The sequence below is a fragment of the Macaca nemestrina genome, chromosome 3 (genome assembly GCF_043159975.1).
Source record: "Macaca nemestrina isolate mMacNem1 chromosome 3, mMacNem.hap1, whole genome shotgun sequence".
NCBI classification, from domain to species: Eukaryota; Metazoa; Chordata; class Mammalia; order Primates; family Cercopithecidae; genus Macaca; species Macaca nemestrina.
In genome coordinates this window covers 155741351-155766937 of record NC_092127.1, presented here as the reverse complement: position 1 = coordinate 155766937, position 25587 = coordinate 155741351, and the positions used below count along the sequence as shown (strand labels likewise).

The 25587-nt window shown below is 39.3% G+C and overlaps 1 protein-coding gene across 31 annotated transcripts in view; it reads left to right on the top strand.

Moving 5' to 3' along the window:
- Positions 1–24976, top strand: part of LOC105487715 (LIM and calponin homology domains 1) — a 344201-nt gene extending 319225 nt beyond the window's left edge. For 12 of the 31 annotated variants that reach the window (XM_024794723.2, XM_011751259.2, XM_071093678.1 and 9 more), the window contains 10 exons: positions 1315–1395; positions 4611–4703; positions 5584–5688; positions 6982–7109; positions 9042–9163; positions 10308–10428; positions 12468–12554; positions 14097–14205; positions 17174–17276; positions 22096–24976. In XM_024794723.2, the coding sequence (XP_024650491.2) occupies positions 1315–1395; positions 4611–4703; positions 5584–5688; positions 6982–7109; positions 9042–9163; positions 10308–10428; positions 12468–12554; positions 14097–14205; positions 17174–17276; positions 22096–22121 (975 nt within the window). In that variant the 3' untranslated portion in view covers positions 22122–24976. The remainder of the gene's footprint in view (positions 1–1314; positions 1396–4610; positions 4704–5583; positions 5689–6981; positions 7110–9041; positions 9164–10307; positions 10429–12467; positions 12555–14096; positions 14206–17173; positions 17277–22095) is intronic. The other 19 variants (XM_011751280.2, XM_024794726.2, XM_011751272.3 and 16 more) reach the window with 3 other exon arrangements.
- Positions 24977–25587: the final 611 nt, after the last annotated feature.

The following is a 25587-nucleotide window of genomic DNA, read 5'->3' as shown; positions in this document are numbered from 1 at the left end:
GTGAGCATTGTGGCCATCGCAATCAATTGCAGGAAGCACGGTAGCAAGAGTACAAAATGAGGCCCATGTTTCATTTGTCCAAATATATTAAAGTTCTAAATATTTATGAAGTTATAAATCAAGCATCACCCATGGCCTGGCCTGCATTCTCTGCTTCAAAATACTTCCCTGGGCCAGCCCACCTGCATGCACCTGAATGGTAATGTGAATCTGTTGGGGGCCAGGCAGAGTGGGGGGTGGCCTGGCCCAGGTACCCTGGGCACTAACTGGATCTATCAAAGCCTTGGATAGGACTGCCCCTGTTCATCTTCCCAGGCTACCGGGGTACACAGATTCTGCCTGCACCCCTCCCCACCCCAACCCTGTTTCCCATCCCCCGACACCTTCCCCACCCTTGCCTTGCTTTTTCAACTCAAGATTCCCAGGCAGTTGCCTCCCTGTCCTACCCCTTCAGAACAAAGGGAAGGGAGGAGCACAGTTACTGAGGAACCTGGTCTGCCTGGGCACCTACTCTGGGTGACTGGGGCAGCCGACTTTAAACACAGCAACCCCTCTTTACTCGTTTCCCGGGGGCTGACTGATTTCCCTCCTCCCTCCCCCGACCTGCACCCTCCCAGTCTCATATTCTGTGGCCTGGACACCTGCATTGGTTCATGGATTTTTCTCTGTTATTCCCCATTATTTACTTGTTTCCCAAACTTGCAAAAACCTTTTATTAATACAAAAAGGAAATAAGTCTTTGAGCTTGAGCGTTTGTGTCATGCGGGCCCCAGGGCAAGTGATCTGCTTGCCTGGATCTTAGGTGTTACTGGTGAGCATTTGTGAGTTAAATAACCCCCTGTAGGGAAAGGTGGTATGGGAAAGCAACTGCAGTATAAAAGATTAGTTTTATAGTGTGGCAAACACTACTTCTTACAAAATGCATTTCTGCTAAAATAACCGGTCTTGTTTGCTTGGACCCAGGATCGATATGCAGAATGAGCACCTTAAGCTCAGAAGCATGAATGCGTTTAAGAGAAATCACTTCTAAGAGAAATGAAGCAAAGCTTTCCAACGCCAGTGGCTAATTACTTTGTGTTTTCATTAGCTCCAAAAAGATTCACAGAATCATACCAGCATCTTGGAAGTAAATCAAAGAGGGACTAAGATTAAAAAATGGTTTCTGCCACCAGAGAGGATGTTTAGATATGTGAAGCCTTCTGCTTCTGTGTGTCAATCTGGGTGCCAGGCCAGAGGCCAATTGTCTTCTCTTGACCTGGCCTGTCCCTTGAGGACATGGCTCCATTCTGATCATGCTTTTATTTGTCTAAGCAGTTTAAGTTCTGGGCATGGGACCCAGAAGAGGAGCGCAGGCGACAGGAAAAATGGCAACAGGAACAGGAACGTTTGCTTCAGGTAGGACTGGGTTTGCTGCTTTTTTTGTTTTTTCTTTTTTTTTCTCTTACTTTACTTTCCATTGCATTAAGTAGACTTTTAGCACAGGAAATGTGGAAAGGAATCCACATGGATTCCACATTTTGTGTCCATGTAATGGAGTACCCTGTGTCTCATTCTTCCTGCCAAAGACTACAATAATAAACATGATGAAAAACCATTCATATTAACGCTGAACCAAAAACTCCTCCAAATATGGTTAAGGGCCAGTCTACCCATTCATCACCTCCTTAGTTGCCAATCAATTTCTGGTCCAAGTAGCAGGGGGAATTAATTATCTAAAAGCTCTCTGCTAGCATACACGTGAAATAAAATTTAGCCTCAGTCTAGTTTCTTAAATAGAAACGTTTGCTCTACCTTTGAGGGCCAGGTGTGGTGGCTCACGACTGTAATCTCAGCACTTTGGGAGGCCGACGTGAGTGCATCACCTGAGGTCAGGAGTTCGAGACCAGCCTGGCAACATGGCGAAACCCCATCTCTACAAAAATACAAAAATTAGCCAGGCGTGGTGATGCACACCTGTAATTCCTGCTACTCAGGAGACTGAGACATGTGAATTGCTTGAACCCAGAAGGCAGAGGTTGCAGTGAGCTGAGATCGCGCCACTGCATTCCAGCCTAGACAACAGAGTGAGACTGTCTCAAAAAAAAGAACCAGCCTGACCAACATGGAGCCAGTCTCTACTAAAAATACAAAATTAGCCGGGCATGGTGGCATATGCCTGTAATCCCAGCTAGGGAGCCTGAAACAGGAGAATCGCTTGAACCCGTGAGGCAGAGGTTGCAGTGAGTCGAGATCGCGCCATTGCACTCCAGCCTGGATGACAAGAGCGAAAATCCGTCTCAAAAACACACAAAAAAAGAAAAAGAAATGTTTGCTCTACCTTTGAGTAAAAGCTGCTGATTATCAATTCTAGAAAAATTCTGGTAGTAAGTTCATCATACTCCTACTTCGTGCCAGTTTTATGGATTAACACGGCTTCAAAAGGCAATCTAGCAACCTAAAGAACTAATCCGTGTTGGTTACCTGGGATGTGCCAGGAACTGTGGTTAGTGCTTGACATTTTTACTTCATTTATCCTCAAACAACACTTCAAAGTATGTCTTATTAGCCCTTGTTTGCAACTGAAGAAAGTAAAGCTCACTGAAATTAATTAATTGCCCAAGGTTACACAGCTAACAGGTGTCAAGACCAGATTCAAATCCAAGTCTGGATGACTTTAAAACTCATGGTCCTTCCACTACATTCCCACTAGTACTGATTTTACAAAAAATAAAAAATAAATAAATAAAGGAAAATATGTTAAATCTCATTAATTTTGGTGACTTTCTGCTGCTTGTAGAAAGCAATGCTTAATGCAAGTTTATTTTACTTTTTTTTTCTTTTCTTTCTTTTTCTTTTTTTTTTTGTTCTAATCCTTTTGGCTGAATTCCCAGGGGTGAGATGGTGGATGATGATTTATATAGCAGTAGTAGATGGTAGTGTGGTTTTGGTTCTGCCTAAATTTGGCATTTTGGAACTTGCAGAAGGTTAAGACTTCAATACCAAACTGTTAGTAGGAACCTGATTCATCAAAGTCTTAGAGCTGCTGGGATTTGAGGTCCATTGTGAGACCTCAGTGCACCCCGACCATCTGCTCGTCTCTGGGAGAGTTAGGTCCTCATTCCCTATGTAAATGATGAACAGCCAAGAGTCAGATTTCCACACGGTGAAGTCAGGCAAATGTGCTCCCCACTGTGGTGCTCTATTACATGCCAAGGGGTGACCCCTGGTAACAGACGCAGGCACCAGGCCTTTCTATTGCTCCTGTGTTTCTAACTTGTTGCCTGGTATGGCATTGTGGGTTGTGGGCCAAGGTGTTTGTCGGGGAGGGCGTGAGAGAGGGAGAGAGACTCTGTGTGTGTGTGTGTGTGTGTAATACTGCATCTTTCACTCTCTGCCTCTCTGCATAATCAGTTCATCCTCTTGGTGAGGGGAACGCATGATGTAAGCTCCTAGAACCAAGAAGTCTAAGAAGCTTTACTGGTTTCCAGCTTTTATGTAGTTTTAAGGTCTCTTTCCTCTATTCTAAAAAGCCCCTGAGGTCCCTCTCTAAAACTTTACAATATTTGGTTTTCATAACACATTTTTACCTGGAGATAAAGAGCATGCCATGGGTTGATCAACAGTGATTTTGTTAGAGTTAATAAGAACACCATGCTCCAGAGAATGCCAAGAAAGTCCTTCTGCTCCTAAGATACCGACAAAACAGGTGATGCCTGCAGGAAATCTCAGTGGCTTCCCCATGAAGACAGAAGCAGACTTGTTTCAGCCCTGAAGAGAGGATTGACAACAGTCAGCCTAAAATATTTGAGTGTGTGCACCACGCATCAATGGTTCCTTTGTCTGTCATGTCAGGATGCCATTCCCAAGGCATCAGGAGTGTCACTTCTCATTTTATGCGTTGATTTTAATACCCATTTATTCATTTCTTCTAATCAGCCATCAGGGACTCCAGTCACATTTTGAACACCATTTTTATTCATAGTATGTTCTTTCCCCCCCCAGAAATGGTGACTTGTGCTGCATTGTTTCTGAAAACAAAAATGGCAGTTCTGAAGAAGTCCTCTAATGGACTGGTTAAAAACTACTCTTAATTCAGGAGTTACTTAAAGCTAGGAAGAATATTTTGGTAAAATAGTCACAAGCAAAGAGTGATTCAGCTACTCAGCTAATTATCATCTTGTCCACAGTGGACCTTTCTGTATTGTCCGTCTTATAAACCTTCAAGGTTTTTCATCTTTTATCACACTCTCCTCGCAGCAATGCATTTCTATTAGTGGAATGGCAAAACTCATCTCTAAAGGGCCCAATAAAACCAAACTATTGATTTAGCACACCTGGGACAATACCCAAGTGAAGGAAGATTTTAGAGGTTTTCCACCTTTCTGTCTTTTCTCTTTCTGTAAGCAAAACATGAGCAGTAGAAAATACTGCTGTCCATTGGATTTTTATGTTCCCAAAATATTTGAGTGCCACAAAACTGTATTCCCTTTCCATTGCATGAATCAATTACATTCAGAATCCTTACAAGAAGAAGATAATCTTGCAACGTATTGTGCATGGTGGTTTAGGGGGGAAAATTCCCGATGACGTATGCAATCAGTTCAGAACAATCTATGGAAATTCCATAACAGGAGAGATACCAGAAGGAGCAGGACAAGCTGAAAGAAGAGTGGGAAAAGGCCCAAAAGGAGGTGGAAGAGGAAGAACGCAGATACTATGAGGAGGTAGGAAATTCCCAAGAAGGAATTTGACCTTGTCGTCCCAATTCCTCAATCTAGCAACACTCTCTGTGTCTGTGGCATGCAGATGCGTGTGGCTGTGTCTGACTCTTTACTGACAGCAGAATCCCATCAACCTCTTTAAAACAGTCATGTCATTTAGGTTCTAAAAGACCAAAATTCCCCTCAAATACAGTTCATGGTAAGGGCGTGTTGAGTCAGTCAAGGGAGACGATACAATTACATCTGTTCTCTAATCAGTGAGTCAGATTCTTGATTGATCTTGGAGAGGTGACATGAAATAATCAGTTCCATTCATTTGTGTGTTTGTTGTTTGGTAATAGTGAATTAATTCTATGAGGATAATTTTGATATTGAGGCTGAATGAATGCATTTACTATAGAGCACTAAAGAGATTTGGAGGAGAAGAGAATTTGGTTTAGGTTCATTTTGTTTTTTAAATGAATAAGCCAGAACACATTAGATAACTTAAAGGGGGCTGCATTTTATGTATATTATCTAAAGTTTGTTCATAATTAATATTGTGAATTTTATATTCAACAATACTTTTGGTGCATAATCAGATCCCTATGTCATAATCAGATCCATATATCAGAAAATAGCATTTCTAATTAGGCTTCTTGTATCACTCTAACCAATTAATTTGCGGAGTCTTTGTTTCTCAAAATTAAATGTTAATTTCTAAATTATTACCCATGGAGAGTGTTATATGATTTGCATGCTTTTGGAAAATAAGACTTTTTAAAATGCCCTGCTTGTTTGAACATATTCTGATTTTTTTCTAAAGTGCCTTAATGACATTTTTCTTTTGACAAATATGATTTTTATTTCCCCCCCTTTCATCGATTTCTGTCCTTCCCCTTAGGAGCGTAAGATAATTGAAGACACTGTGGTTCCATTTACTGTTTCTTCAAGTTCCGCTGACCAGCTGTCTACCTCTTCCTCCGTGACTGAAGGCAATGGGACAATGGTGAGACCACAGATTAAAAGCAACTTGTGAAATAAAGAAACCTAAATAGAAGTACAAAACCCCAAGACCAGGGTTACCCAACAGACTCAATAGTTTAAATCCAAGACTAGCTATTCCCCTAGAATCACGTCAGCAACTATGTGGCCATTGTGCCCCATTGTTCCATCACTGCTGCTGCCAAACTCGAGTCATTTCCTGTGGAGCAGTAAAGTCATTACCCCAGCCAGATCTATCCCAGTAGGCTGGAAGCCAGAGTCTCTCCACAACTGGCTGGCAAGATCTCAATTAGTGAAGTCATGTTCTGGAATATTCTTCTCACAGCCCAGTTGCCAGATCATTCATTCATTCAATAGACATTTATTCCCCTCTGCCATACTATACATTCCTTTCCATTGTTTGGCAGCAGCAGAGATGTCAATAATATGTTCTCCACCAGCGTCCATGAAAATCGCTTCTCACCCCCCACATTCCACAAGACTTGTAGTCCCAGCTGCCTGGGAGGCTGAGGCAGAAGGATCCCTTAAGCCCGGGAGGTAAAGGCTACAGTGAACATGATCTTGCCATTGCACCACTGTACTCCAGCCTAGGTGAGAGAACAAGACCCTATCTCTAAAGGAAATAATAATAATTTTAAAAAACTAGCTAATTGATGCTGGGTTTAACACCTAGGTGATGGGTGCAGCAAACCACCATGGCACCTGTTTATCTATGTAACAAACCTGCACATCCTGCACATCCTGCACATGTACCCCGAAACTTAAAAACAAAACAAAAAACAAATTAAAAAACCTAAATAAATAAATAAAATGAACTTATGTAGGACAGCACTAAAAACAAACAAAAATTCTCAAGAAATTTACATGTTGTCTTTGAAGGCCAGAGAGAGCCTATAAAGTCTGGTCTGCCTCCACATTCCCCAAATAAGGTCATAGAAGATGGAAGGATAGGGCAGAAGTTATATCAAGACCTGGATAGTCCATAATCCACATAAAGGAAAATAACCTGTGGATACCAGAAAACCATTTGTCCTGAAATGAGCAGTCCTATGACTGTTTTATTTTGAAAGAGGGGTTTTCTAATCAATTCCCTTTTGTAATAACTTTCAAAAGAGATTCAGATTATACATTTATTCCAAGTAGTTGGAAATCAGTGGCTATTCAGTTAATTTGTACAACTGTTTTTAAATTATAGGCAACATGATTGAAAAATACTTCAGATATCCCTGGCCAGAGATAAGGGTTATACAGTGTATTTAAAATGTATACTTAAGATTTTCATTGTTTTTCTCCTTAGAATAAGATAGATCTGGGAAACTGTCAAGATGAAAAACAAGACAGAAGATGGAAGAAATCATTCCAGGGAGATGACAGTGACTTATTGCTGAAGACTAGGGAAAGTGATCGACTGGAGGAGAAGGGCAGGTATGAGCCCATTTCAGGCCGTCCATGAAAATTTACAAAGCTGGACTCTACTCGTGCATGCCCAGGAAGGATACTCTTTGCTGATGCAAATTATATTCAGCTTTGAAATGAATGTTCCAGTAATACATTACATATTGCTTGGACATATTTTGTAATAGGTCTAAAATCAGTGTCCTTATGCTCTTGAATATAAATAGCCTTCTCTTTTTTCTTTCTTTTTTTTTTTTTTTCTTGAGATGGAGTCTCACTCTGTCTCAGGCTGGAGTGCCATGGTGCAATCTTGGCTCACTGCAATTGCCACCTCCCAGGTTCAAGTGAGTCTCCTGCCTCAGCCTCCCAAGTAGCTGGGACTATAGGCACGTGCCACCACAGCCAGCTAATTTTTGTATTTTTAGTAGACATGGGGTTTCGCCATGTTAGTCAGGCTGGTCTCAAACTCCTGACCTCAGGTGATCCACCTGCCTCCGCCTCCCAAAGTGCTGGGATTACAGATGTGAGCCACCATGCCTGGCCTAAATTGCCTTACTTTTAAAAAGGCAAACTCTTTTTTAAACAAAGGGGACAGTATCAGTCTTCAAAAGCTGATTCAAAGCCCCAAACCTAAGTATTACTCACTTGAAATGATGAATGTGTCTGGAGTGATAGAAATTGAAATGAGAACCTGGGGTCCCACCACTGTGGTTTCACTGTGGACCTGAACTTGGCCATTATTATCCCCTGAGCTGTAAGAAACCATGTTTATTCTGGTGATAATATAAAGGATAACCAACTAGTCAATTGATTATGGGTAGTCACCCCATCCATGCTCTACTGTGTTCCATGGGAGATCAGAAAAGGACAGCTAGAGACCCCTGGAGCTAGCACTCAAAACTAGCTCAGACTGGAGCAGACTCTGTTTGTGGCTGTGGGTTGTAATGGGTTTATTGATGCCACCCCACCCCATCCCTTAGCTAGAAGGGACCTACAGAAAGCCCAAGAAGCTGGCAGTGCTCTACAACCAACATGTTGTTCATGAGAAAGATGTTTTCCTCTGGGCTCCGAGATACCAGATAGGTATTGGCAAGAGTGCATGCATGTACACACACACCAGCACCCCAGAGGGATCTGAGGCATGAAAGGCTAAGTGTCGTTTTCAAAGACTGGCCAACTTGAAAGTTTGGCTGGGAGCAGAGCTCTCCGGATGGGATTTTGCCCTGAGAATCCTCCTATGCTCATTAGCTAGAAGACTGGTTAAATTGTAAGCTGCAGGTGCTCAGGCCTATGTCCAGAAACTATAGGGCCCTTGGATGACTTTCCAGTTTACACTCTTGAAAGGGACTTTTATGCAATGAAAACCACTAGTCCGGAAGATCTGAATGATGCTGATAAGCTATTTACAAAATGTACAAAAAATGTAACTTTACAGAAAACCTTTTACCTTCATTTTTGCAATTTTTTGCATTTTTGCAATTTCTCCAGACAGATGTTTTACATGAATTTTAGCTAGTTCTCCAGGCTGTCCCTGTTTTCACCAGAAAAACTTTCCTTTTATCTCCTCCATCTGTTCATTCTTTGCACACAGAAGCCACTGAAAGGCCAGTGAGTGACCATGGTCTTCAAAGGTTTCATGTGGCTAAATGATTTTTACAGTAAGTCCTCTCTTGTGAACATCAGGTTAGCACTGGCATTCCTTGAAATTATTAGAATGAAGACCTTCGTGGACAGAGAAGGCATCAGAAATGATAGTTTGTTGAGCTTGTTAAATGGATGGATAATAGAAATTTGTAGTACTTTATCATTTTAAATCTATTTTAAAATAAAAAGAATAAATAAACAGTCCCATCTCTTTTTTTATATTATAATTGGTACTTCCAACCTTTAAGTTATAGGACCAAGAAGTTTCATCCAGTTACTTTTCTGTCTGCTCTGAAGTATGCCTCTTTATTTTAACAGCCTAACTCAAGGGGCCTTGGCTCATTCTGGAAACCCTGTATCAAAAGGAGTTCATGAAGACCATCAACTGGATACCGAGGCTGGGGCCCCACGCTGTGGGACGAATCCACAGCTTGCTCAGGGTAAGAATGGAGAAGACCAGTTTCATTCAATGTTTAAATTGTTGTTAGACCCTCACATTGTCCAGAAAGCTATGATCTCTGCTGGCTGCAGGCTTCTTTCTAAGGGCCCTGGACTTCTAGCTTATGCCCAATATATAGCAAATAAGCTCCCACCACTGTGTGCTGGGGACTCAGTGAGACCTGAGACGGTGTTCGCACTTTAAAAAAAATGTAACTTTACAGAAAACCTTTGACCTTCATAAGTAGTGCATTCTGAGACTTCCTCAAATTCCTAATTCCACCATTGGACATAATCTCCCCATAAAATGCTTATGGAGGAGTGGAATCCCCAAAGCTGGGTGAGATGCGGGTGCTGGAATGTTGGGAAGGTCCCGTCAGCTCCCATTGCCACTTCACCCTCATTCCCACCTGTGTCTCCCACACTCCTGGCTCGCCACCACAAAATTTAAATGTATTCCTCACCAAAATGACCAAATTCTACATGCCGAGCGTCTTCAGTATCATTCCTAGATAACTGAAACTTCAAATGCTGAATGATATAAAGAGGAGGAGTGAGCTAAGAGAATGAAAGAGTTACCCTGGTAAATGTATTTATTGCCAAAGCAATAATGGTGGAATTAATGAATTTTGCCTTACACTCTTTAGCCTGTTGTCTACACAGATATTTACCTGGGTTGATTATAATACATAAGCATAGATTTGTGCATGTTCCCAAACAGAGATATCCCTGCAAGCTGAATACCATTCAGGTGCCCTGTGGATTTAAACCACATCGCAGTTGATGTGATCCATGAGTCAGAGAAAGCAATGGGTGTTCACTGTGTTTTAGAAATGATGTTCCAGATTATAATTGCGTCCACCCAGATTTGCTTTCTTTCATGCATAAGAAGTCAGTGTTTTAAAGTACTGTTTTATGACATCAGAAACCAGCGAGGGGAAAGGGCATGGTTCCTAACCTCCTTTGCTTCCAGAACTAAATCGTGATGCAGTGATTTAAGTGGCCTCTCTAACCACCATGTGCCCATGACCTGCATGAAATCGCTATGAAACCTCAACAGGCATTAGCACTTTAAAGAAAGGTGACTTCCTGGGTAGTAAGGTGATTTTACTGTGCACTACATTTATGTTCTTTAATTGGCCTCAGATCCATCCCAGAATCAGCAGGTATCAAATCCAATGCACAGTTCAGAAGACGTGAAGCCAAAAACCCTCCCACTGGATAAAAGCATTAACCATCAGATCGAGTCTCCCAGTGAAAGGCGGAAGTGAGTAACCAGACACGATGGTTGTGGGATTCCCTTTTTGAAAAATTCATTAACTTAGAAGGGGGAAGAATGAAAAATGTGAGATGGCAAGATGACAGCCACATTTTTGTGCTTTCTCTCCATTAAATCTTATTGACAAGATAGTCAACATAACTGGAAGTTTGGGGCAGTCTTTCTGGCAAGTGAATATGTACTCTGAATTTATTGAGTTGTAATAGGCAAAGTTATATTTTTAGCCCACAAATTTAAACATTGGAAAGCAGGTGCAGGCTTGTTGTGTTTGTAATTGATTTGAGTTAAATCACCTCAAAGTCTGTGGACAAAGTTTTGTTCAAGAAAAAATGTTACTCTCTCATTATTATGTTCTCCCTTAAGGTAACTACCTGGGCCGTATTTTAATTTTATAAGAAAGTATTTTTGACAATAATAGTTTCTATCATGTTTGAACCATTTCATTATAGTAGGCACCCTGTTGAAGAGTTTACATATATTTATCTCCTCTTTATCTATTAACTCACTGAACCCTTCCAATAACTTTATGAGATTGTTCCTGCCATTTTACAGACAACGAAATTGAAGCTCAGGGAAGTTAAATAACATGTCCAGATTATTTAACTGATTAAGTAGTAGAGGAATTCAAAATGAACCCTCAGTTTCACAGTAAGATCACATTTGAGCCAGAGATACCTTATAATCACAATGTTTAAAATGTTATAATATTCATAGTACTGTAACCAGTCATTCTACCTAGAGCCAGACCACCTCCATTCGGATTTTGGCTCGGCCACTTACCAACATTGGACCTTGAGCATATTACTTAATCTTCCTCTGCCTCATTTACAAAATGGGAATGACAATAGTCCCTACCTCACAGGGTTTTGTGCCTGGCTAATAGTAAGTGCAGGTGATGAAGATGATGATGATGATGATGATGATGATGATGATAACTTGTTTTGTAAGAGAAAAATATTTATTTATTGCCTTATATTTTCTTGTTACATTTTCCTTTACCCCAATGCAATATTTGAACCATTTCCTCTGTTTCTTTTATGTCTATCCAGTTTCATTTCTATTTGTCTATGTGACACTCGAATCAATAGAAGTTAAAATTGCCTGGAAGTAATCACTCTTGTTATTGATTATTGCAGTGATGTTTAATCTTTTTTTAAGCATTGGTACTGATACTTTAGGGTGTTACATGAAAATGTGATATTTGAAGAAGACAAGCTTTCGCTGGCAAGGGAGGTTTGGGTGGGAAGCAGGGTCAGGGAGTTCTGCTGAAAGCGGAAGACAGGTGGACTCACACGCTGTTCGCGTCCGTGTTGGTATTTTTCTTTCCCTTGTTCTTTTTTGTGTTCTACCCCTTTCTTTACAAATGATATTCACTTTTAAAAGCAAGAGCCCAGAACTGATGGCTTAATCACAGGCAGGGCTCACGTACAACCGTTCTGCTAGCTTCTAGCTGGGAGCCATTCTGACTTGTTGATGCCTACGATATACCAGTTGTTACATGTTTTGAACATGACCCTTCATCACACATACCCGTAATGAATTTGTTGATAAGGGAAGTCACTGAAAAGAGCTCCTTTAAGGTCTGCCCTTCATCTCTGGGCTCTCCTTGAAGATCTCCCCTGGATCCCTCCTCATCTTTCCCCTTCCACAGAATCTGTCATTTTTATATCTAAGTAGCATGCCAAAGCAGTTTGGCAAGCAACTTAAAAAACAACCTGGCCATTTTAGCTAACGAAGAAATTAACTAAAAATAAAGATTATAAAAATATTCTTTTCTGTTCAGCAATGCCAGCATGCCAACCTGGTTTTGATTTTATGTAGTTAATGCATGTACAATTCTTGCTAGACATTATTAGTATTTTTGTTCATTTAAAAAATAAAATACTGCCAGGAAACGCTGTGGTCTTTGTTTTGGTTGTCAAGAAAGTTTCATTTTATTTTATTTTCCTAATCTAAAATGTCTTTTTTAAATGGAGTTTGGCTTCTCTTTACTTGTCGTAATTTCTGACTCCTTTACCACATTACAGGAAAAGTCCCCGAGAGCACTTCCAGGCTGGGCCTTTCTCTCCCTGTTCTCCCACCCCTCCCGGTCAGTCACCAAACAGGTACAAGAGGTCAGCAGGCCTTTCTGAGGCTGCTTTGTTGTGACTAGAGCTTGCCAAGCATCATTTCAACTGAATTAGTGCTTGCCAAATGATTTTGAGGGATGCGTCCATCCACATCTCTTCCTACACACACACACAGGCAAGAGGAAAGAGAATATTGTTCATCTGCCTGCAGATTTATCAGCTGCAATAGAAAAAGTCAGGCCTGTGACATTGGTGCCGCTATGGCCACAGGGCTTTAATTACATTGTGTGGAACCTCCAATTTAATAATAAAATCCACCAGACAATTGCTGGGCTCCAAAGCTGGCGCCTTTCCCTCCAAGAGGCCTCAGCCCTTCTAGGCAGGATCCGCTCGTGGCTCTTACAGAGAACCAGGCGGAGGCTGACAAACGAAACTTCATCCTTCTAACCTACTCCAGCTCTCTAATGATGGCTTCTGGACATTAATGGGGCCCCATGATATTTTAAAAAGCTGCCTGAATTCCCGTTCCCTGGAGAGACAAATTACTGAGTACTCAGAGATTTTCTTTGATGTAGAAATTTCATTTAACTATTGGATAAAAGGGAAATACTAATAAATAGCATTTGGTTAGGGGAACTCTTCCTCTTTTCTACTGTCTTCCTTTCTGTTTCTCCTGTCCCTCTGTATCCTGCTGGTTTTCAAATGATATTGCATATTTTTAAATTCCTTGTGTAATTCCAAGAGTGTCTCAGACATCTGGCATCATTGCAATACGATCTCAGTTGTACAAAAGCTGCCTTTCAGAGGATAGCTGTCTAGTTTCAGATGGGTTGCTGATGATGTCCTCTGACCTGGTTTTGCTCTGCTGGTTTGGTTCCAGTCCATTGCTGGGCACTGTACTGGATGCTGCAGGGGTACAGAGAGGAGGTAGATTCAGTCCTGCCCTCAAGAGGCTTACAGTTTAGAGAGAAGGCAAGTGCCTTCATTCACAGAGTGTTTGCACTGGAAGAAGTCATAGAGATAATCTGGTCCAATCCTTTCCTATTAAAAGGTTGGTGACAGAGCAGACATTAAATCTCACCTCTCTGGGCCCTCTGCCTAGTCTGCTGTATCACAGGTGATTATTTTCAAACAAAAATGTTGTTTTCTTAGTAAATAAAAAGAAATGCTGTAGTGGACCAGTGAATCACTTACAGGAAATTTAAAAGCAACATTGAAACCTCAGCAAAGTGAAACTCAGTTATCTTTTAGGACTTATAAAAAAGTATGATAAATATATTGAATCATTCTGAGGCATTTGAATAGACTACAGCACAAACTTCTTGAAACAAATAGCCTAATGACTTAAACACACGCACCAGATTCAGTACCACAGTGGAGACCTAGTATATTTAGTCTGGCAGTTGTTTGCCATTTATATCTAATGTTGAATCTCCAATTCATCATCAGTTCTGTCATTCTCATTTTATTCGTGATATAGGCATCTTAAAAATCCATGTTTTCATTTTTGCATGAGGTTACATGTCTGTGTGTTTGACCAGGTATTCTAAACTGAAGTTTTATTGTGACGTATATTTTTAAACCTAGGTCTATAAGTGGAAAGAAGCTGTGCTCTTCCTGTGGGCTTCCTTTGGGTAAAGGAGCTGCGATGATCATCGAGACCCTCAATCTCTATTTTCACATCCAGTGTTTCAGGGTACGTACTTACTGCTTTTCTCTCCAGACACAATTTCGTGATGTCTTTTGGCATCGTTCTGTGCTGAGAAATGCCTCTTAGAAATTCTGGAGGGCTTTGTCTGTGAGGTCTCCCTGTCTGGGTTGTATAGACGTGTGGTTGGATTCCATCCTTCAGAAGGAAGGTCTCCTATCACGAATCCCTCTGGGATGTCAGATTAGAAGAAGCAGAAAGGTTTGTGCAGTTTGTCCTTACAAAACAGTTTTTGTTGCTAAAGAACATATACTTCAGCGAGAGGCTGAGAATGGGATGCTGGGGAGGATGATGCTCTTCCAAATCTTTTAGGGCCATGTGGATTTATTTGGAATGTAATGTCTATGCTGTTTCTTAAACTCTTATGACTTAATGTGAAACGGTTTTAGTCTTTGACCTAGTGGAAAATTGTCTGTCAATTCAGTGGCTAGTTAGAAAATTGTAGGTCTCAGAATGAATGTGTCTGTAATCTTAGATTAAATATCACTCCTTCAAAAAAGCTGCCCTGCCCACCCAGATTAAGTTGCCTTTGTTACAGGTCCTTATAGAACCTTTCTTGGTCCTTATTACTGATTATCGAATTATTTAAATATTATCTCCTCTAATAAACTGAAACTCCGTAAGGGCAGGGACCATATCTGTCTTGCTTACCACTCTTTCCTCTCTACCTAGCAGAGTAGGTGTCAATAAATATTTTTAGGTGAATGAATTAGTAAATAAACGGAAAATGAGGCCTAGATTCTAGTCCCAGACCTCTTGGTAATAAGTAGGTGAGTTAACCAGTTATACCTGATTTATTATGAAATTTATAAGCTGGACTGTATCAGCATATCCTGTCTTTATTTTCCACTCATGGACACATTTCAAAATAATATGTAATTTTTGAAGGTAAACCCTCTGTCTCTGAGGAGGAGTCATTTCTTGGTCTGCATAATGCTGACATACTTTCTTTTCCCTTCTTGAATTTTCTCTTATTTCTTGTTGGTAGTTTCCTTGGCTATGAGGTAAAGTTGCCTGGGTTTAAAATAACTCCCACTTTGCCGATAAGCTAAGAGAAAGTCAGTGAAGTTGTCCCCAAATTATTAATTTAATAATACCAGTAATCACTTGAAAGCAAGATTTATCATAGGCAAAACACAACATAGATACTTATTTTAGATTTCATTTATCAAAAGTATTAGAATGAGGGCCGGGCGCGGTGGCTCAAGCCTGTAATCCCAGCACTTTGGGAGGCCGAGACGGGCGGATCACGAGGTCAGGAGATCGAGACCATCCTGGCTAACACAGTGAAACCCCGTCTCTACTAAAAATACAAAAAACTAGCCGGGCGAGGTGGCGGGCGCCTGTAGTTCCAGCTACTCCAGAGGCTGAGGCAGGAGAATGGCGTAAACCCGGGAGGCGGAGCTTGCAGTGAGCTGAGATCCGGCCACTGCACTCCAGCCCGGGCTACAGAGCAAGACTCTGTCTCAAAAAAAAAAAAAAAAAAAAGTATTAGAATGAGACCACAGTTTCCTAAGTTTTATTTTATTTCTATAGAGAACCATTCCACAAAGGACAAGCAAAAATATTCTCATTGTAAAGATTAAGCTAGATAATGTATGTCCTAAATTGTCTAGGGATGTTTTGAGGCTCAAGGAATATGCTTTTTAAGATTTGTAGTTATGCCAAAAAATATGTTTCAACACTGCATTCTATTCTCAGAAACTTTATCAGGGCTAGAAATGAGCAAGGTGGTAAGGGCTCTTTGCAGATTCTCAAGGGTCAAGAAACTTGCCTTCTTAACTCTCAAGGCCTTTATTCGCTCTAATCATTCACTTCCTGGAGCTGGCCTGACACTTTAAGGTACATCCCCTCTTGGATGTATTCCCCACTCTTGCAACGTAGAGGCAGCTTATAACATAATTTGGATGAAGCCTCACTCTGTCCCAGCTCACCTTAGAGCATGAATTAGGGGCTAGATCCTGGTCCTCCTGCAAGAGGTTGGCACCCAGACCAACTTCCACTGCCCTTTGTACCCTTCTGGTACAAACTCCAAGTATATGCTACAGTCTCCTTCTGTACTCAGCCTGTGTTGGTGGAAATTCCCAGTGGGTTTGTTGCTCTGAATATCATTGCCTTTAATGTGGAAATATAAAATGGAACAATTGGCTGGGCACGGTGGCTCACGCCTGTAATCCCAACACTTTGGGAGGCCGAGGCAGGCAGATCACCTGAGGTCAGAAGTTTGAGGCCAGCCTGGCCAACATGGTGAAACCCCGTCTCTACTAAAAATACAGAAAAATTACCCAGGCGTGGTGGCACACACCTGTAATCCCATCTACATAGGAGGCTGAGGCAGAAGAATTGCTTGAGCCCAGGAGGTGGAGGTTGCGGTGAGCTGAGATCATGCCACTGCACTCCAGCCTGGCCGACAGAGCGAGACACTGTCTTAAAAAATAAATAAATAAATAAAATTTAAAAATGGAACAGCTACTTCCTAGAAATTTTGATCTGGTAGAACTTAGCAACAATGCTGGCAAGCCTTTAAAGATTATTGATGGACACGTTTCAATTGATAACTCGTGGACCATGTGTTTATTTAAAGCCACTAGGGTTTAATGCATTTGAAATGGTTCTTCCATTTTGATTGAGAAATGGTGTATGATACAGGTTAAGAGGCTAGGCTTTAGAGTCAACCTGCTACCACTTATCAGCTTCACAACCTTGGGACAAGTCAACGAACGTCTCTGAACCAGTGTCCTTCTCTGTAAAATGCAAGGAATTAAGGTAAAATGCTAACCGTATATTTGCTTTTGCTGTAAGTTGACACTGGTGCAGCATCTTACACATAATAGATGCTCCACAAATGTGGTGATTGTAGTAGGGATTGTTGTGCTATTCACATAAACAGTAACTAAACATTATAAAGAAACAATTCCTTATGCGTCTTATGATGTCTGTTCTTTTTACCCTATAGTGTGGAATTTGTAAAGGCCAGCTTGGAGATGCAGTGAGTGGGACTGATGTTAGGATTCGAAATGGTCTTCTGAACTGTAATGATTGCTACATGCGATCCAGAAGTAAGTACTGGGGAGAATGCCTCATGATGACCGAGTGTAATCATATGTCTTCCTTAGGACCCAATTTGGGAATTCAAATATTTTTCCCCAGCCACTGGCACTCTACTCTGAGAGAAAGGTTTTTTAACATCTAGGTTTAAAAAAAAAAAAAAAAAGATAGTGAAATAACCATTTATTTACCACTCGTTACTTCCTGGTAGTTTACTGCTACAATGTGGACCGATTCTTTTTATCCTGAAGTGCATCAGCACACTAGCAGGGCAAAACATTGCCTGAGCTCACTACAGAGATTTTGGTGCGATAGAAAGGAGATGTAAGGTCTGTCAAACGCTGCTCACTTGTTCAGGCATGTCTTTAGACAACTGGCACCGTTTGGGGATGGTTAAATATGGAGAGTGGCTCTCCACCGTTTATCAGATCGAGCACCAACTCATCAATGTGTGCACGCCCTACATTCAGGAGTTTCATTATGTCATATGTGTTCCCAACTGAATGGAAAGTTCCTTGAGAGGCAACAATGATGGGTGGTTCTACTTCTCTGTGGATTCTTCCCCACCTCCTATCTCTACAATACCTTAGTAACAATATGCGCTTAACAAATTATTTGCTGCCTTAGTAAGTGAGAAGCCTGCTTTCCCATCTTGCATCCAGGCCTCCTACTGTGGAAGGTTCATGTTAGTTTGCAGGGCAGCAGGGGGTGCTGTTGCCTAGCCACTGTTTAGAAAATCTGAAAATGGCCAGTGGCTTGCCTCGGAATGTTTCCTCATTCTCCATCATGAGTACAGTCCTTCTGGTGGGTCACCTAGACAGCAGAAGACATTTTAGTGCAGATTCATCAGTCAGAAACTCTTTTTAAAAATTGGAGTGAAGATAGGGAGTGTGAAACTCAAGAATGACTATTTCTCAAAGTGAAGTCACGTTTTTACTGCCTTTTTACATGGATCTTAAATCTCTGCAAGACTGAAAACTTTAAGAATAAAAATTGAAAGTAATTTGTTTTATAGCTATAGATTTAGTAAATTCAGTTAAATGTATGCCTATTAATAAAATGATGGGAATTAAAAATTTAATCAAACCCAAGTAGTTTAGATCTATAATAAATACTTGACTTGAGATCAAAACAGTTCCAACTTAGAGCCGCTACTATCAAACTGGACTATTTATATCATGCATGATATTAATTTTTATGCCATATATTATATATATTAAAATACATAAATAGTATACCATATATCATAAATATATACACACAAATGAACACATATAATACATGTATAATAGGTAATAATTATACATATATTATTTAAACTGGACTTTTGCTTTTATATGCTAACAAGGAAAACTAAACTCTTTTCTCCCAGATTTCAATGTAATTTTTCCTATCGTCTTCTATAGATTGTTCTTTTTCTCTACCTCAGTGAACCTCAGTGAACCAGCTGAATATAATTTATGGAACCAGAAGAGGGCACTGTTAGGTTGAAGGACTGCTCAGAAAGATTTGAAAAGTGCTGTAGATCTGAGTTTGTTTCATAATTTCAAGTGCTTGAAGGATGCCAACAGAACAAACGTGAACCCCCCTCTGGGTGACAGTGACCTCTTTTCATCTAGATATTTTTAAATTGAGAGGTTGGGTGATTCATTGTCATTTCTTTTGGAAATTAGCTTTTTTAATTCAAGACCAGGAATTTTTCTCTTAAGTATGCAAATATAAAGGGCATTAACTGCTTTCAATTTCAAAACCATGGAGTTCCTGTAATGAGCTGAAAAATAAGAAAGTGATTTGGAGGTAGGCCACAAAAATGATTTTTTATTTTATATTTTAAATGTAGTGTTTTACCAGGATTTACCAGAGAAAACAAGGCCCATTGTTTTCTCTGCCTAGATACTTCTATAGACATTCAATGAATAAATAAAAGTTATAGATGATATAAGGTTAGAAAAATTGAATTGTTCAGAAAGACACCAAATTAAAAGTTCAACTCTCCATTGTAATCACTTTCCAATCATTTCTTGGGGTGGGGCAGAATATATGTTTGTACATGTGTATGCACACACTTGCACACATGTACACACAGAGCTACATTAAGTATGATGTATCTACCTGGATTTGTGTTGGTTTTTATTTCACAAAGGTGATGATCATATAGTCATGGTGTTCTGTACTTTGTTTTTGTTGCTGTCATTTTGAACTTAATGATCCATCTTGGCAATTTTTCCAGATAACATGCTGTATCTCCTTTTTCTTTTTAATGACTTTTAAATAGCTGCATGCAATCCCATTGTGTGGACTTATAGTTTAAAACTAATTCTCTATGAATGGACACTTTGGTGGTTTCCCATTTTTTAATATTATTTTTAAGTGAACATCCTTGTGCATATATCTTGATGAATATTTCAAAGCATCTCCATAGGATAGATTCTGAGCAGTAGCACAGCTGGCTTAAAAGGCACGTGCTTTTTAAATTTTCAGACATCTTGCCTAATTATTCAGAAAAGTGCACTCTCCCTGCAAAATGTATGAGAGACCCCCCTTTTTTCCTCTAAGACTGTATCAGCTCTGGATATCATCAAACATTAAAAATTTCCACTCTGCTTGGTGGGGGAAGAACACTGTATTGCTTTGATCTGTATTTCCGTAATTATGAGTTTGAACATCTTTTCGTATGTTTATTTACTATTTACATTTTCTTTTCTGTAAAGTGCTTCCCTATCCTTTACCGGTTCTTCTATTTGGCACCTGATTTGTATGAGTTCTTTGCAAATTAAAGAAATTTGCCCTTTGTTATATTTGCCGCATATTGCGGTTAGTAGTTTTCCCACTCTGTGAATTATTTTCATACAAAAGATTTTCATTTTATGTAATTAAATATATATATATTTAATACATATAAAATAAATATATGTTTCTTTTTTGGATTATAGGTTTCTTAGGATAACTTTCATTATTTAAAGTGTATAAATAAATTTAGCTGAGATTTCTTCTAGAATATTTTTTTTCTTCTTCACATGTAAATATGTCATAATCAGGATTGTATTTGGGGGTAAAAAATGAGGTTGATATCTGGCCTGATTTTTTTTCCAATTAGCCAATTGTATGAATATCACTGAATGAATAATCCCTCTTTTTCTCACTAATTTGAAATGCCAGCTTTCTCATAAACTAAGTTCCCATATATATTTAGGTCTATTTCTGGATATTTTATTATGTTTTATTAACCTATTTATTCTCCATTACTGAATGTTTTTAATTATTGTAGCTTCATAATATGTTTTAATATTGGGTAACAATGGTCACTTTCTTTCCAATTATTTTTTCCAAAATTTTCCTAACTGTTCTCCCATGTTCATTTTTCCAGATAACATTAGTATCTTTAGGCTAATTTCAATTAAGTTAACACGTGACAGAGAGAATGACCAGCACATCTGAGAATACTGTTTATTTCTCTGCTGATGTCCTAATAAATAAATATACCTTAGGAATGAATAGGTAGAGGGGATTATAATTCAGTTGAGAAGTATAAATATGCTTGAATTGGTCAAATATATCCAAGATGCAATAAAAGAGTCAGAATGGGGAAAAAATGGCTAAAAACCATTTTTCTTTCCTTTTTAAAATTTGATTTAAATTGAGAAGAGTGGAGATGGATAGATGTGAGGGGTGGTTTACATCATAGGCATTCTGAGTGAAACAAAATAATTTCATTTTGTGGAATAATAAAACCTGAATATATAATCCTATTTCTCCAAGTAACTAGTCACATTTAAATGAAATTTTTCTCTTGAAGGGAAAAATAGCATGCCAGCATATTAAAATGCAATTCCTAAAAGCAATGTAAACAGTTTTTAAGTTCATATGTAAATGGGAATGGAAGTGCAAAACAAATGACCTGTCATGCATCCAGCCGTCACATGTTTAACTTGTGCCATTTGTGCTTGGGTGTTGGGTGACTGTGTCTTTGTACATGGTGTTCTGTTCCATCATTCACTCTCGCAAAAGCATTTAATGCAAACTCCCTGGGGTCTTTTCAGATGTTGCAATTGCCTCCTCACGACAGTAGTGCCTAAAAAGGAGAAATCCTGTGAAGGTTTCAGCAGAAAATACAGAACCCAAACGATCCTTTCTAGATAGGATTGCCAGATAAAATATAAGATACCTAGTGGAATTTTTTTTATCCAAGTTAAAGTTGGATTTCACATAAACAATACATTTTTTTAAGTATATGTATGTCCCAAATATTGCATGCTCTGGATTTAGCATAAGTATGTCCCAAATATCAGATAGGATATGCTTATACTGAAAAGTTCTGTGTTGCTTATCTGAAATTATATTGTACTGGGTGTTGTGTATTTATACTTGCTGAATCTAGCAATCTTATTTCTAGATCATATGTCAAATTCCTCGTATTACAATGTACTTATTCTTAGAGAAATCAAAACCTAAGGAAACTGAGAAAAAAGAGATTATTTTCTTGCTTATTTGCCCCAGATGACAAGGTAGAAAACTTGATGGAGATGATTTGGTTTAGGGGCAATCCAGAGCATTTGATCAAACTTCACGGTGCATGTGAATCACCTGTGCACGGCATTAAATGGGTCTGGCATGCGGCTCAAGAGCCTGGATTTCAAACAGACTCCAGGTGATGCCAATACTACTTGTCCTGGGGCCACACTTCAAGTAGCAGGATGGGAGAAGTTTCCAGTCCCCAGCAAGAGGAGACTGTGGTAAAGGCAGTTGCTCATTAGGGAGGTTTTAAAATGTCTGAAGCGAGAAATGTTGCCTGACCACCCTTGTTTGTGTTGTTGTTTGTTTTAATCACAGGTGCTGGGCAGCCTACAACATTGTGACATGGTTTTCAAGCTTCCGGATCACTCACCATTTCTTTATTGAGGGTGTCCCCTGGCAACTGCTTAATGAAATCCCAAGTTCAGGGGCTTCTCAGCATTTACCTAATTTCTGAAAGGCTCTTCTGAAAGGTGGTATCTGTTCTTTTGTAGCACAGTGTTTGTGTTTTTCCTGTTTATTGTTTTGGGTTTTTTTTTTTTTGCATTTGCACAGTATACACAAAAGAATATGGGGTTGTAATGATCCTGAATAGCTCAAAAAAGGTTTTAGCATGGTCAAACAGGCTTATGGTTTAAACTGTATTATTCTCTTCTTTGGGAATTAGCTAAATGATGCAATAAACCTGTTTTGGTTTAGAATTTCTAGGAATTAAACACTTTATGTTTACAAATTGAGTTGCAGAAAGTGCAAGACATGCCAATTTGAGACACACAGTCTTCTAAGACTGGAGGATAAATTTAATGCATTTCAGAAACTAAACATCACAGCAAGCTCTATCTCTGAGCTATAATTTGTTTTTAATACAAAGACACTAGTTTGATAATATATACTGTAATCCTGAAACATTTGTGTTACTTACCTTTGGAGGTAGAAATTATACCAATAAATTATTGCACCGTTAGTATTAGATTTTGTGTACCTTGGAAGTTATGTCATTAATATAGGCTGGTTCACCAAATAAAGCAAAACCTTGCAATATCAGCTAGATTTACACTCTGGGACATTGCCCGAAGGTAGGAAGAAAGCAGAGGGAAATATTTCAGTCATCATTTCCAAAGTCATTATCAAAATCTGTGAGGAAGTTTAATCTTCCAAAGAGTCAATGTCAGACATCAGGCCTCTGTTGCCTGCTTCTCTCGAGACACTAGATTAGGAGTCTTCAATAAGAGACTTAACATGAGGCATATGGAAGATGAGGCACCGAGATAAGTTCATCATTAGGTGTGAGCACTGCTCACCCTTGCTGGCAAGTTCTCCTTAAGGGCCTGAAGCACAGGTGTCCAAAGAAAAGCATTAAGTCCATCTTAATAGAATCCACGTAGTGTATGATGTGGTCAGCCCCTGGTCTGTGATCAGCAAGAACCTACAGCACAGATTATGCCCTGCCCACTTCAATGAATACCGACTCTCCTCCCCTCTCCATCGCTTTTTTTTACTATCAAGAACTCCGGACCTTGCCTGTGGAGAAGTTTAGAGAGGAACTCTGGTGGAGAGCTGGTTTATTTTCTGCCTTGTGCGATGAGTTTCAGCTGGCCAAGAAAGGAGTCAAGTTATTAAAAAGCATCACAATGTAGATCTCCAGGCTGGGTTTTTTGTTTTTTGTTTTTAAGACTGGGGAAAGGGGGACTATTTATTCTGCCTTAAATCAATGGCAAATAAGTCAAGATGACATTTTGTGAATGTAGACTGTGGATACACTCCTAGTAGATTGATGTAGTCATAAAAGGGGGGTCAAGTAGATGTTTTTCTGTTATGTAAGCAATAATTTTTCCGTGTCTTATTGAGTATGGCTAGCGATTATTTATTACATGCTAGATGGGTTCCTTGCATGTGGGTTCCATATAGGTGCAGAAATTTCCTCAGCCACTGGAGGGATTTCGACCATATTTGTCATTTGGATGAGCTGTTATTAGATTGAAATCTACACATCATTTCATTAAAAATTGTGCCTTAGAAAATGCAAAGCTGTTGCACATAGTGACAAATTATGGATGCAGTACATTGAAGAAAGATGAAGTCACTTCCAAGTTTCCAGGACTTCTCATGGAGGTGTTTGCTGTTTTACAGGAAAAAATAAAAATAAAAAAAGAGAAAAAAGGAAAAAATTAAAAAGAAAAATTGTTTTGAAAATGTACAGATCAAGTCCAATATTTTGATTATTCACTGCATGTTTTATTAAATATTTTGATAATGTGGATGTTTACACTTTGCATGATATTAGAGTACCACCAGTAATGCACAAACATGTACAATATGGTCATTCATAATGGATTTTTATAGAATACTTTTTACATGTGCAACTCCATCCGTTATGTAAGGATTACATGAATATTGCACATTCTCTTCTAGTTTCACAAACCCATTTATACATATTTCTTAGTGAGGCTCATTGTACATGTATTGAAGCTAGAATCGAGTCAAGAAAAATAAAGCCCCATTCTCCAACTGCAAAATGTGCTTTCCCATAATGAACACTAGTCACCAGCACAGAATCATCTCCAACATTTACTAAATTCTAATTGCCAACTGTTTCTATTTCTATTTGATTTAGATTTCATTTGGAGTCTGTTACATGGCAGCTTAGGCAGACTAGATCTTGTTTTTTCCAATGCATCTTAATGAGCATGATCTATTTCTTTTCAAATAATCTTTGAGATCCCAGGAAAAAAAATGCTCTGCTCCATTGAGCTATAATGTAAATGTGTTTGTTTAAAAAACAGATGAGGCAAGTGAGTGATTTATTGTTCCTGAAGAAGTATGTCTGATTTTTTTTCTCATACTCCAAAAGCTAGTCCCTACTCTTTAATAAAAATCGTGGGTAACTTTTTGTTTTTCACTAGCGAACTTCCATGATATTTCCTTTCTATGTAGTGTGATTAATGCAATACATATTATAGTTATCTATACACAGTGTAAGATTTAACAAACTGAAATGATCCACCTCATATGTGAGTCCGTCCAAAAGATGTTACTGCTCTGGGTGGGCCATTGTTCTATATCGGTTATACTAACTTTCATTTAAAATATTTATTCTAAAATGCCTCTGAGAAACAGTAAAAAATAAAAACAACAAGTTGTCTAAAATGCAACAGCTTTTATAGTAAATGTACATTTATAAATAAAATACTCAAATCAACTCTGTATTCCATTAATCATTTTTGGAGGGGTGGCAGTTAGTTTTCTTACATGGGAAAGAGAGACTCAAGCTTTCTCTTGTAGCATTTGGTCCAGGGTTACATAGACAGATGATGGCAATGCTGCATGTTTGCATATACCTATTGATGCATAGTTGAGGTCAGCTATTGAAGGCAAACCAAACTCACTGGCTGGTTTAGGGGTCACTGAGGAATTGCCTTCTATGGAAGGGTTTAAGCTCCTGGAGATGAGACACACAATAACCAGCAGAGACCATGCAAATGCCAGTGAATTTGTCTGAAACAACCAAATAATGGTCAGCTTGCAGCACTGGCTAAACAAAAACAAGGCAAACTTCTTTTTTTTCTTTTTTTTTTTTTTTTTTTTTTTTTTGAGACAGGGTCTTACTCTGTTGCCCAGAATGGAGTACAGTGGCGCAACCTCAGCTCACTGCAGCCTCGACCTCCCAGGCTCAGGTGATTCTCCCACTTCAGCTTCCCAAGTAGCTGGGATTACAGGCATGTGCCACCACACCCAGCTATTTTTTTGTATTTTCAGTAGAGACAGGTTTTCTCCATGTTGCCCATGTTGGTCTTGAACTCCTGGGCTCAA